General features: G+C 36.1%; 1 protein-coding gene across 1 annotated transcript in view; it reads left to right on the forward strand.

Annotated features, from left to right (window-relative positions):
• LOC113110588 (inactive N-acetylated-alpha-linked acidic dipeptidase-like protein 2) overlaps window positions 1–14,065 on the forward strand; it is a 76,723-nt gene extending 62,658 nt beyond the window's left edge. Inside the window, exons 8-9 of the mRNA XM_026274713.1 lie at window positions 1,867–2,065; window positions 10,364–14,065. Coding sequence (XP_026130498.1) covers window positions 1,867–2,065; window positions 10,364–10,550 — 386 coding nt within the window. The 3' untranslated portion in view covers window positions 10,551–14,065. The remainder of the gene's footprint in view (window positions 1–1,866; window positions 2,066–10,363) is intronic.
• Window positions 14,066–14,891: the final 826 nt, after the last annotated feature.

Raw genomic sequence — 14,891 nt, forward strand, 5'->3', positions numbered from 1 at the left:
CCACATCTGTCTTTTCTGAAGCCTTTGGCACAAATATGGAACTTTGAAGTGATATGCATTTCGTCATTTGTGAAATTGTAAACCTCGGTTGAGTTGGTGACAGTTTCACTGGGTCTTCTGCTGTCTGTGTTACAGTGAGTGATGAGTTACAGCAGTCCTACTGCAGGGAGTGCTTTTCATTCTGCAGAGAAAGACAGAAAGAAGGAGACAGTGTGTGTGTTCAAGTTTGTAGATTTTTTTCCTTCTGTTTACTTAAAAGTTTTGCATATCCTCCAAAGAATCGAAATATATTCATATTCTCCAATGATACCCATCACTCAATCAAGTTGGGATTTGAACTGCTAGAATTACCTAGAAATCATCATTGTTGAGTCAGATTTGAAACTTTGTGAAATCCCTGTGAAATATGATTTTGTAGAATTTGATTTAACAGATTTATCCATAGTTGAACTTTATTTAACATATAAATCAACGTACCTTGTTTTAACCACATTCTAAGGCAGTATCACATCATTTGCTTACAAGACAATCCCATAAAGCATTGCGCCAACATTAGTGATTTTAATTAGGAAAAATTAGGAAATGAAAATCAATCGATCAAATTAAAGATGACAGACGGGGCAGAAAATATTGTAAGTATTACACACAAAAACACTATTTTGAGTATATATATACAATTTTGAACACTTAGGATATATTAAATAATCCGAGAAAAAAAAAAAAAAACATTTAAAATGTTTTAAGGGTACTTCTTTAAAGCATGACCAAAGATTATTAAAACATAGTAATGTTTAAAATGTACATAAATGTGTGAGACAGTCATGAAATTGTCCTTCCTTTAAGTAAATTTAAGGACTGTTATTTATATTACATTAACTGCATGTAGATTACATAAAATGTTAACATAAAATCTCAAGTGCTATTTATGTCAAATGCTGTCTATGTATATAGAATTGCCTCCAATAAGTGAATATTACTGTTTTCAGAATAAGTGTGCTTCCGTTTTGTTAACAACAAAATTTAGATTTTAGTAAATGCCACTTCCGCTTGAAAATCAGTGAAATAATCTTCAACTAAGCAACATTATGAACAAGCCTGTTAATATGCACACCCACCCGCCACAGACCTGGCATTATCTTTGAGAGGTTGAACAGTTCTTAACAGCTTCTTCTTAGCACATGATAGAAGCATGCTTGAGTAAGCAAGTTGAAAGATATATATAAGAAATGTGTCAGTTTTTAAATGTATTCTTTTGAATTCCAGCCCTAAATGCTATACTGACACTATACTATATTTGCAGTCACATCACATTTTTTTAACACATACCTTGTTAAACTGGATGAATATGCATGTTTTCGACTCATTTGTTAGCTTTTGTTTCCGGGCAAATGGAGGTATGCCAGGGGTGTATCTTTGTTTAGCACAGATTTGGCGTTAAATACTATGCTGTTTAATTTTGAGGGCCAGTGCTCTGCTGGAGTTTTGAGGGTTGCACTTAAGCTGTCATAACAGTTGCAGCTAACAAGAAGTGAAGTCAAGTGCAGAGCCGAAGGGTGCGTCTGAGACGATTAGGAGCATGACGATGAAGTGAAATGAGATAAAAGCTGTTTTGAGTGACAGGGAGGTGTATTTAATAGCTACTGCAATGCATTAAGCCCAATTTGTCCATCCATGTTATTCTGCATAAAAATGACAAGAATTATGATTTTTGGTGCCTGGAGCTATTGTGCTAAATTTGATGTTGAGTTAAAAATGGAAAGTCATCCAATCAAGGTTATTGCTGTTAACGAACCGGAGCATATTTTGCAAGGAAATATTGTTTCAGACATACTTGAATATCCATAATACTTGTCTTATATTTTTCAGATGACCCACTGTGCCGGCAGGACCTGCTCAATGTGGCTGCATCTTTGAGAGACAACTCAGCATTCTTCCAATCTGAGGTCATGCGTCCTGCCAATGACCCCAAAGAGAGAGATCCCGCCCACGTACGCATGCTCAACGACGTCCTACGAGACCTGGAAAAAAGCTTCCTTATCCCAAACCCACCTCTTGGCTTTTACAGGTAACTGTTGGCTTACAATATTGCATACGTGGAACATAAACGATGCTTTAAAGAATCCAAACATTTTCATAACATGAATTCCCTTTCAGTTTGTCACACTCAATTTCATGTCGGTGACTGATGAATTGGGATAATGCTTGATAAACCAATCTACTTTGAGTGTAAACTAAATGAGCCAATGCACATTGGCATGCAGTTATTACTACTTCCTGTTGTGTTGAAAGTGGCCATCTCACCTGTGCACCTCAGCAATAAGAGAGCATTTCCTAAAGAGCATATTTCTCTAAAAGAGATCCGCGGGTGTGGCTTTATAAAGACGATGGATCGTCCTTAAAAGGATGCCGTTTCACCCGTGCGTTTCTGAGTGTTATCCCAAAATGGGATATCGCTTCGATAGACCAATCTACTTCGAGTGTAAACTAAACGAGCCAATGCACACTGGCATGCAATTATTGCATCAGGCCACCCCAAGCTACCAATCATCCATCCTCGAGGGCTCGGACGCGGTGGAGGATTCCACTCGAGCCCTAACCTCTCGATGGCCCGGGAAACCATAAGCCGCCATCTCCGGATCCGATTCAGGCTTTCTTACCATCCTGGAGGGTGGCATCTTGGGCGAATCTTTATCAGAGAGCTCTCCCACCGATGCAGAGATCGATTGAAGGTGCTGGAGGAGTCGTCTTTATAAAGACGCACCAGTGGAGCTCTTTTAGAGAAACATGCATTTTAGGAAATGCTCTCTTAGTGCTGAGGCACACAGGAGATGGCCGCATATTATATATCTTATTATATTATACTCACGCAGTGATCAGCGGTAGCTGGATGCAATAATTGCATGCCAGTGTGCATTGGCTCGTTTAGTTTACACTCTTAAGTAGATTGGTGTATCGAAGCGATATCCCAACTCGTCGGTCACCGACATGACATCTTCATTCCCTCCTTCAGGGAACGCAGGTTACCATTTGTAACTGAGATGATCTTTCATGCAAAACTCACGTGATGTACTGTATCATATAAGTTTCAGAGGAAGCGAAAAGAGGTGAAACATGTGGTGGAAACTTTGATGTACCTGACAACAGAGCGGTATTAATTATTGAGTGTTTGGGGTGAGTGAAAGCTGAAAAAGTTTCTTGTGAGAACAGATAAAGAGAGTTGGTACGTGCAAAACCTGCAAACTTTTTGTCAAAGACTTTACGGAAAACAAAAAAAAGTAGCAAATATTGCTCAAGACCTCTCACACAGGTTTACCAAGAAGTCTGTGTCTTTACAATCTAGGAGTGTGATCATGCTTTAAAGACTTGAAGCATCTTGTAGAAAGCATAAATTAAATAAAGATGTAATATATTTTTTCTATGCCTTCATCTTCGAAAGCTTTTGAAAAGTGTTTGCATTCAGACAAGGAACCAAAAATGATCTGTTAAGTTAGACAGTATTTAAACTTTTGACAGGATAACATTCATGTTGAAATTCATGATGAAATGGATGGATTTGGTATACATTTAATATATTGATGAACAAGTAATCTACTGTTCCAGTTATTACTTAAAGAAAAAGTTTACTCAAAAATAAAAGCTGTTTGGATCAACTATTCCAAAAGGAACCTGCTTGTGTTTTTGTTGGGGAATGAATGATGACATCACTTCCACATGGTCTAGTGGGGCAGATGCTGTTGAGAGACATGCAATTTGCATCTCTGCCAAATTTTGTTACCACAGACATGAGTGTCGGAAACACTGTCTCATCTTGAAAATGAAACGATAAAAAAAAAAAGAATAAGTGAAATAAAATTGCCTGCTTCCTCTCAGAGCTGCTGTAATATTGAGCTACAGTGTAGAAATGCTCATTTCGTAGTATGACAATTATATTGCATTTGCAAAAAGCTGTACTGGCTCTTTATTTTATATTTGTATGGTACAGATACAGTTTATAAAGAACTGCCTCCAGGTTCATAAAAAATGAATGATCGTAAAGATTATTAGTTGTTCATCGTGAAAGACCATAATTAGCACAAGATTATAGTAGAAGTCTATGGGAATTTATTAGCCTTTATAGTCCCATGATACCCCTAAGGGGGATTTGTGGGTCGATGAACTGAAGTAACCATCATTTAGCCATTGTGCTGATGTCTTCAGTTTCTGCCGTCGCTGGGATTCCACGATTCAACAATGCAGGTCAATAAGTCAAGAATATTTATATATACAAAAACATCTAAGTGTGTAGTGTGTCCTTTATTAAATCCAATGTTATGGTTGTTGTTGTCCTGGTTGTTCTTGAGCCATGATTAGGTGCTTGAAAATATAAAGAGGAGTGAACAAAGGGTCAAGCACAATGTAGGCCTGCATTACGGAGTTAATGGTTTCTTTAGACCTTCTCAGTGGAAGAGATATGGATCTCAAAACAACAGGACTTTTGCCAGAAATACATGGTAAAACACTATTGCAGGTACGCACACAAATCATCTCGCAGGGAATAGAAGTAAATCCCTCAGTCAACTGTGATTCACTCCTCAGCTCAGCAGAATAAAATGCTGATCTTCAGCCAGTGTCCTCAAACACTCCTTTTCAGATCTCCACTCACCACGGCGTTGGCTGTTGGTGATGTGACAATAAAAGCGATTTGCTTTGATAAGATTCAACAGGGATTTACCAATGCATCTCTGTTGTTGATAGGAACTGTGTTGCAGCTTGAGCCATAATGGAGTGGCCGGCGATCCATAATAGACGTTCTGATTATTTCTACTTTTTGTGTTTGGGTGAATGCTTGTTTGATCTTCCATAGATCCTCAAGGTCCATGACACACCCTGGGTGCTGCATTTCTGCTCTGACTTTTTTTTCTTGACACTGCTGTCGCTGTCGTTGGTTTTGCTAATCTGGACTGAAGGAGGGCCCTGTTATTATCAAAGCAACAAGCAATTGTAATCAGCGGCAATCAGTGTGTCCTGGAGTGGTTTTTATTAAATTAACAGAAGATGAAGTGCGGGGAGACTCGTCAGGGTACCTGCTCATTATCTCTCTTTGGGTTCTGGCCTATGAGAATTAACACCCTCTCACCGATCTTCACTGTTTCACCCCCTGTGTTTTATACACTTGTCTCTCTGTTTATTAATCAGTTTTATCCAGTGAATTGAAGAATTGAAAATATGTTTTGCTTTTTACGATACAGGCAATCCCAGTTCCCCCAAAATTACAATTTTGTTGATGTACACATTCTCATGTCATTGCAAAACCTATGACTTACTTTTTCCTGTGGAACACAACAGCAGACGTTTAGCAGCAGGTTCATGCTGTTCTGTTCCATATAAGGAGTGCATAGTGACTAAGGGTTGGTAAGCTTCAGTATAATATACAGTAACAAAAAACACTCTCACAGTATCATAAAAGTGACCCATATGACTATATTCTACATCTTCTGAAACCATATGAAAGCTTTTATATTACAGATTAAAATGTAAGTCATTATTCACTAAAACAAATCTTCTCTGCTTATGTAACTCTCTAATATCTTTCAAAATACGTTGTCTGACTGTGTCATGCCATATAATTTTGGCATCACTGATGCCCTTGAGCATTTTATAATCAGTCACGGTGTGTCAAATTGAAATGTGCTCATATTCAAATAAACAATTGATGTTTGAATGCTACGGCCTACATTTCAGTAGTTATCTCATATAAAGTTATCAGATGCCTTCAGGATATGTGGATTGTAGCACACAGGTTATCAATGTATTTTATGGAACTTTTTTTTTAGAACTTGACAGTGCAACCTGATCGCATGATGCAAACATACCTGTGGGAACTTTTTACATACTGATAAGTACACATCAATGCGGATTCCAACAGTAATTAACTCTAGAGGCATAAAACAGTGAGTACTTTTAATCGTTTTCATACGCAGTTATAATTACAGCACCATGTTTTGCTTTCTGGTCATAACAAGCTTGATTGGTAGCTCAGCCAGCATGGAATTGGACTTATGAATTGGATGTTGAATCCTTGGGTATGAATCCAGTGAAAACATGACTCACAAGCATAGACAGTAAAAGAAATGGACATAGCCACCCCATTGGAACTCAATTGAGACAAGTGAAGCCCATTTTTAGCGTTTTTAGCACTTCCGTTTCTGACGCGCAGACTCAAACGAAGCTTGATGGCGTCAGCAACCTGTCTGACAGATGTAAATCTTCTAGTAGCTGTGCGTGCAAACTGACATCGTTAATCTTGCAGAGACGGCGAGCTTGAGCGGGGAGTTCTTTGGCATGAGTGAGCAGGAGTAATTATTCTGATTAATTATTTTGTATAGTATTTTAAAATGTAACGCCAGTACGCCATATTAAGTTAATTGCCTGCAAGCTTCTCCTCCTGTCTGTACGGTAATGCGACAGAGAGTCGAGTGGTTATGAGGCAATCGTTAACCTATTTTTACAAAAACGGGGCCATAATATAATATAGAAGGTAATGGAGCCCTTTATACATTGTCGTGTATCTTTAGAAATAAATAATGGACAAACGGAGTCTTTAAATGCCTCACATGTAAAGTTATTCGCTGTCAAAGTGACGCCAAAATGAATGGGAGTCAATGGGAATGCTAACGCAAGTGAAGTTCTGCTACAAGATGGGGGCACGCGGCCGACTTCAACTTCTGGTCGACTTCCTTGCCGCCTCCTCACAAGGAATGAGCTCAAAGATGACAGATCAAAAAACAAGCTAAAATGTTGTGCTTGCTATTGTGTTTTTGTTGCATTGTTGTCATTGTATAAAATATACGTCATATTTACATTCATCTATTATGGCGAAAAAAACAGATAGCACCACTTAGCGTGGACATTTCACATTGAATGCGTCACGAAATGTACATGATGTTACGTATTGTGAATCTTGCAAAAAAGATCCCACACGTACATTTTTCGTCAAGGTGTGATGGTCCATGGACATCCTTTTTATGACATAAATCCCAAAAGTAAATTTATATTGGTTTGAAATGGTAAATAAATCGTAAAACAAAAAGTTAACTTTTGTCAACTTTTTGTTGTGTTATTATTGAGCACGCTTGTCAAACATTAGTGTTCCTTCGGTGTCAGGGTGCAGGTAAGAGTTTGACCTCACTAGCACTCACAGACCCTCTGGAGGGTTTGTTCCTGCAGATAAAACAAACGCCAATATGCAGTAGATATGGAAAAGATAGTGTCTGGACCCATGCAGGGGACACCGCTGTGTACGTTAAACTCAATTTGTAGCTGCTGTGTAGGAAAACTCTTTCTCCATTAAAAACAAAGTATATGGTGTTACCTGGGAGCCCAGATCAATATCTCAAAGATTTCATGCAGAGTTATATAGGAAGACCTCTAGCAAAAATTGCTGCAAAAAAGATATGACTGAAATTATAAAAAAGGGACAAGACTTGAAAAATGAACAACCTGCACTACTTGTCATTGTGGGTCAGTAGTTTAATTGGTCTTATGTTGCTTCTAAAGATCTGGATTGTGGAACTTGTGCTTTTGGCAAAGGTGTTTTAACTTTGTAATGTAATGTTGAAAACCTTTAAACCTGGTAACTTTAATGACTGTCCAAAGAGGGGAGGTGTTGTAGAATAACTCACAGCTGTTCACACAGAACAGTATTTCAGTGGACCCTTGACTGTTATCAACAGCAATTAAATAAAAATGAACTATAGTTTAGATTATAATAAATGCATTTAAAGTATGCTCTTTGTACACTTAAATGGCTTTTTATTTAATAAATATTATGTGCATGTGCAGTTATATATACTTTACAACTCATAATAATTGTAGTAAGTACAGTATGTGCTTCTAACAAAAATATGAGGTATATATATATATATATATATATATATATATATATATATATATATATATATATATATATATATATATATATATATATTAGGGGTGTAACGATACGCGTATTCGTATTGAACCGTTCGGTACGACGCTTTCGGTTCGGTACGCGGTACGCATTATGTATACCGAACGGTTCGTTGGAGTAATTAATTATATTTGGAAAAAAAAAAAAAAAAAGAGAGAGATAGAAATATAATGATATGCGTTCAACAAGGTAGCCCAATAACCCAAACAACGTAACAGGCAACGCCCCTGACACTCCCGAAGAAGAAAAAAACACCAACTTATATGTTTATGTTAGGCTACTCAGCAGGCGCTCGCTCACTCAGTACGCGCTGAAGGCTCGTTGCAAAATAGCCAATGCGTTTAACAGACTAGAAATGAGAAGATCCTCCAATAACCAACAGGTCTGGTGTTTGGGTGCACTTTGGATTCCCTTTAAGCTATAATGGTGATGGCAAGAGAGTGGTGGATAAAAAAACAACGGTATGTCGTTCTCCTCCTTTCCAAAGCGCTCGGGCAGAAGCGCTCATGAGGCGTCTGTCTTTGCTAAGCAACAATGACGTGCTCTCTCCATGAGACGCGGAAATTTCAGCGAAGGATAAATGGATTTGCAGCTCTAAAAATCGCTTGCAGTAGCTCTGCTACTAAATTTATTTCAAAATTGCAATCCATATACAACTATGATCAGCTGTTCCTTCATCTTGGCTGAGCTCTCAACGTTGTTACGGGAAAGGATGAAGCTGATTGGTTGGTTCTTGTCACATGACCCGCGGTGCGCTTGCGGCATTCTGAAAAGTTGAGATGTTTTTACATTTTGCTGTATCTAAAACGTATCGAACCGAACCGAACCGTGACATCAGTGTATCGTATCGAACCGAACCGTGAATTTTGTGAACCGTTACACCCCTAATATATATATATATATATATATATATATATATATATACCTTCCAGTTAGCAAGTTCATTATAAAGTTTGCATTCTGAAGGTCACAGGCTCTTTCTCAACTTCAGTCGATCTGTTAACAGGTAAAGAATTACCTCGTTTATTACGGTCAGGTGTGTGAAGCTGGTTAAAACACTCTAAAAACAGAAATCAATGCATGACCCTGAACCGTGAAGAAAATAGCCCATATACTGTAAGTCTGTTAATATTGTCATGCAAGAGTTCGGTTGATTTCTATGTGGTTGCTCCAAGGTTGTTTTAAGACACGTTGGTATTGATTTTATTTAGTATTTATGCTCTGTGTTATATCTGAACATAGGTACAGTACATGAAAACATACAAGTCGTTACGTATTTTCCTCTTATTGTAGCACCTCTCATTTCCTTGGACAGTCATGTGAACTGAATGCATGATGAAAGGCATATGTGGCATATCCTAAATCTAGATTATTTTAATCTTAAAGCACAGATAGGGTAGATTAGCATTGGCAACCATCTAGAAAGAGAACAGAGCCCCAGCCTGAAGAACCAAATAATGATTCAGTTCAGCTGTCTCCAAAAATTACATTTCTCAAACTGGGGTTCACAAACCCTGAGATATTTGAACTTTTTCACATTGTGATTTTTGTTGCATTAATAAATGTTAATATTTCAAGGGGTGAGAACCAGAGGGACATCAATTTTACAGGAGAGCCAAAACAAAAATTTACTTTAGTTTGATTTGATTTTGTGTACTGATTTCAGTCTTTTATAATTAAAAAGTGTATACACATGGATGAAGTAATTTTCTCCTTTTTGGCAGCAATGTTTTATTCAATGTGTGTATATAAACATGGGTGCATCTGCTGACAATTTTATGAGTTTAAAAGAAATAAATATCCATTTTGATACAATTAAATATCAAAAAATGAAAAATATATTTATTTCTATACTATCATTTCTATACTAAGAAATAACAATCCATTGTGATCAAATTAAATATCACATCAGAATAGTTAATTGAATGTAGTTAATTTTACTGAAATGGTAATCTTAGTCACTTAACAATTTGGCCGAATGGTGAAAAATAAATATACATAAATATAATTAATTTTATATCAGTTAGTATCGAGAGATATGTCAGTAATACTGTCATGTAGTACTTTTTATTAATTCATTTTTAATGTTGATTTATGTTTTAATGAAATATTGCTATTGTTTGAATTAACTGTATTATTAGTATTTATGTTACTTTATTATTTTAATTTGTTTATTAATAATTGTATTTTTTGTTATTCATGTTTTTATTTATATTTTGGAATAACTGTTTATTAACTGTATTTTTATGAACGTCAATATGAATATCAATAATATACGTTTTTGTATTTTTACTATTCTTTTTGTGGTTTATTTGAGTGTATTATTATTTTAATTTTATTAATAATGTTATTTGAATTTTAACTTTGCGTGTTCTATTTGAAGAGCCCACTCTCTTTGGTTTCTCTCTCACACAGGAACATTCTCTATTGCTTGAGCAGACAATCTCCACGCTTCTCAATCCTGAAGGATGCCCTGGAAGTCCCCTGGCACAACAGCGTCAACCAGTCCCTGACTCTGGTAACCAGTGCCATCAGTTCAGCAGACAAACTCATAGAAAGTGGACTTGACCTGTTTGAGAATGAAAATGACATCCCGCAATGACATCTGAAAAGAGAACACACCTTACGGCGTCAGAATATGACACAATCCTGAGATCCCCTGGTCGACACAGAGGTTTCAAAGGGATCTGAAGACACTTTGAGAAATAGAGGGTATCGTTATTAAGTGCACTATTAACCTGAGGTTCACTTGAGGAGTTTCTTCAGGCCAATACTAAGTTATTGTTTTTGTTCCTCTAATGATGTTCAAAAATGGATCTAGAAAGATTGATGACAAAAGAGTCAGGGAGCTCGCAGGGTCGAGACTTTTTGTTCTGAGGAAAAATACCAGCAGGTTTATCACTTATATTTCCAATCACACAAACCCAAGAGGACGACTGGAGGTCAGGACTCAAAGCAGGTTCAACTTGATGTTTGAAACACATTTCAAAATGTTTTTAGGATATATGTTTTTTGGTTAATAATACTAAGAAGAGTCCACCATTTTTTTTCAAATGACAAGCAATGGCCTTTGAATAAGGAGAAATGCTGTGACTCGAAATCAACGAGTCAGATGTGATAATGCAGAATATGCTAATGTCCTAATACTGATACTGTCTGATTGAAAAGAGAAAGCTGAAAGGAAGTTACTGTGACAGTCTCTCAGGGGTGTTTGTTTCAGAATCTGTAGAAAAAATAGGAACTGCAGGTAAACCAATTTAAAGTTGAACTAAGAGAGCTTGAGTCAACAAACCAAGAATTCAGGGTAATGATTGTTCTGATACAAAAAAAAAGCATTTAGGCAATACAGTAGTGGTATAGTTTGTAATGTACTAATAGCTTTGTATATGAAAGTAGTCATAGTATTTTAGTTTATAGGTCATAAATTCAAGGTGAACAGAGGCAAGTCTTTAAGAGGGCTGAATTGAGTTTACAATTTGATTGGGTGACATTAGACCAATGAGGAGCCATGATGGCAAATATATAAGCTACACAAACAGTGCAGGTGTATGATGTCGTAATGGACTGTCATGGTAATGTCAAGTTAACGTCTTTTATATTCTGGAGGCCAGTGTATTTGTTCTCAGCATTTGCACTAATGTTGTTTTCCTCTGGCAACTATTTGGGGGGAATTAGGATAAAACTAATATCTTCCCTTTTACTTTAGGTACTTAACTTTTAAATTTCTCCAAATGCTTAGATGATAAAACAAACTGAGGCCTGAGGGTTAGTATATTTTCAGCATGTTTTTCCTTTTTTTGGTGAACAATTCCTAAGCTAGAAAAACAGCTTAATTAGAAACACAAAATTCAGGGAATCTAGTTTGACCCAGCTTTAATTTATTGACGTGCCTTCGAATGAGTCACACATACTTTTAGAGCAGCAATTTGCACTCAGATATTTAAATACCAAACATTTAACAAAATATCTTGTACTGTGGTTGTTTTTATTTAAAATGTTTCATTTGTCAAGTAATCATTTGAAGAACTTTTGCTGTTTTCTTTCTGCCATTTTATTGTTTCTTATCTGTTTACTAACCCCCTGAAACATTTTTTAGAGAGCACCCATTTAAAACTGTGTTTTATTTTTCCAGAGTCAGCGTTTCCTTGATAATTATGACAAGCCTTTTAAACAGATACTGCATTTGGAGAAATGCTGTGGACCCATCTACTGCTGGTTTACTACGCTAAACAACCCAGTCCAGCTCATTTGCACTGCACTAAAATGAACTGTTAAACTGTCACCCTGCCTGTGTGTTTGTACAGTATGTGTGCCGTTGTATTTATTTTATTTTCTAAATAATTATGTAAATACATTTAATTTAACCTGGCATATTTTTTTCTGTTGACCCCAGAGAATTTTCAGGTCCAGTTGTGTTGTGCATTGCAGTCATTTGTATGAATTTTATATCATGTGAAATCTCTCTAAAACTGCAGCTGCAAAGATGCATGAAGTGTTTTTATGCAGATTAGGATAAAGAAGTCAGACAAGAGTTTAGATTTAGAATAGTAGGCTATTAATTCTCATCGCTAGAATAAAGTGTCAGGCAATGAAATTGCACAGTAATTTTTTCTCAGTGTAACAACTCAAGCAAACATATACAAGACACAAAGCTGTCATTGGGATGGTACCATAAAGTAAAGTAAAAAACCTTATTTACCCCTAAATGGTGCATATAAGTACATTCTAGTACTACAACCCTAGTGACAAGTTTTGCACCCTTTTTCATTAAGTAAACCCAGATAGGGTGATCAGGACTCCTACACAAATCAGAAGGGGTTTATTTTGCAAAAACAGCCATTGGACTATGTGTTATCTCACCTATTATGCTGCCGCTCACCAAATAAATTAATGAATATGTCTATTTTTAACAATAATGAAGTAATCTGATGTCATTTTCAATACAATTGATAACTGAGACAAGATGGTGGAGTTGTGCTTTCATAGAACAAGAAAGTAACACTGGTTTCAGTTAAGGTGTAGTCACATATCGTTGTTTGACAAATGCTTGGGAGTGAAATCTAATCAATTCCATAGGAATCCGTCCGACTTGGAATTTTGTGTTGGGGGGGAAAGTTTCTCCACATACAGTAAATTTTGCAGTTTTTCATTCATATTCGTAAAGTGGAGAACATTTTCGCCTTCCCACACACAAAAAAAAAAATTCTAGATCATGTTGATTCTGATTGAAAAGACATGAAAATTTGCCAAGCAATGGTAAATTTTCACTTTTGCTTGAATGAGCGGTTTAATAAACATAGAGAGTTCTTATATAGGCGACGACAAAATATCTAAACCGCTAAATGCCCCAACTGACCAATCAGAAACGAGTATTTTAGAAAGCCATGTACTGAATACATATGTAGAGTAGATCTGTAAACAGTTTTTTCCAGTATTTTTTTTTCCATGGCATAACGTTATATAAGTATTGTTGTAAATGCAGTGCATGCTAAATCACTCTTGTAAATTGGATGTCAAAGCTTGAGAACACCCGGTGTGGAGAGCATCACTCCTGAACATAATTCATACAGTGTGTTTGGTGACACATACTAAATGACATTTTAGTGCATTTAATGTCCGATACTAAATGACATTTATGTTTAGTCTCAATGGTCCACAGAGGTTGAATCCAGACATTTTGTATAGCCAGTGGGGCATTAAATATAATTGTGTTGTCTTTAGTTTGATGTCTCGTGGACCCACATGGGTCAGAAAACACTTAATGGATGGACAATGTGAACACGCTGTCGCCGTTTAAACGGGTGGAAGGTTTTATTTAATTCACGGTATGTTGGAGAAAGGAATATTTAAAAAGAGAAGCGATATAATGTGATATTCAAAATGCACTTAACTGTAATAAGGGTAGAGAGGATTTCAGATGCATGTGATTTTTTTCTTCTGCTTGATTTGTATGCGACTGAACATAAACTGATCCTAAGGCAATAAATACCAGTGCTGGAAAAACATCTGTTGGATCATCAATCTCATTTAATTTTTAACTGAAAGACTGTTTCATAACCCATATAATGATAACCTGCCCTTTTCTGTCAAGTATAGATGCATTACAAGTGATTCTGATGGCCAGTGTTATAATAATACCGACCCTAGGAAGCGGCACTTGGGTTCTAGTGCACTCAATCACCTATGTTGTCTTTATAAGTGTTTAGGCTAAATTAATGAAATTATCCTCCAGAGTTCAGTTGTTTTCTCTTAGGAACAAGTCTCTGAACAAAAATTCCCTTAATGAGCTTAATGATGAAATCTGTCTCGATATATCTGTTTTGAAATGTTGGCTTACAGCCATTTAAATAAACACTATTTTTTTTTTTTTTTTGCAAAATGTTGTATTTCTTTCCACACAGCTGCTCTGCCATTCCATTATATTTGTTCCCAAGCATGTGATGATCACTTTTGTTATTTGACAATCCCATGGGGACTTCAAATCTGTTGTTATAAATGTCTTTAATCAGTCGTAAACAGAAAAGGGAAAAGGTCATCGCCTTCTCTAAAAACTGTATGGGGAGAGTATTATAACACTAATGCTGACTTGTAAAGCTCTTTGATTTAACATCCAATTGCTCTGATAAAAGGGTACAGTTTATTATCAAGAAAATGCTAATTACAATCACATTTTAATCAAAACTGCACATTAAAATCAGATTTTTGTTTTCAATATATTTGAATAGTTGATAGTTATAGTAACTACTTGTATGCAAACTATTTATTGAAAGGTTTATTGAATATATATATATATATATATATATATATATATATATATATATATATATATATATATATATATTGAATAGCTTTTTCAATATATTTGAATTCATATATTTTTGTTAGTCATTCCACAGCAACTGCATCATAGGCCTTTCACGGAAAAAACATTCTGGCTGTTTTG

This window comes from Carassius auratus, chromosome 11, assembly GCF_003368295.1.
Source record: "Carassius auratus strain Wakin chromosome 11, ASM336829v1, whole genome shotgun sequence".
NCBI lineage: Eukaryota > Metazoa > Chordata > Actinopteri > Cypriniformes > Cyprinidae > Carassius > Carassius auratus.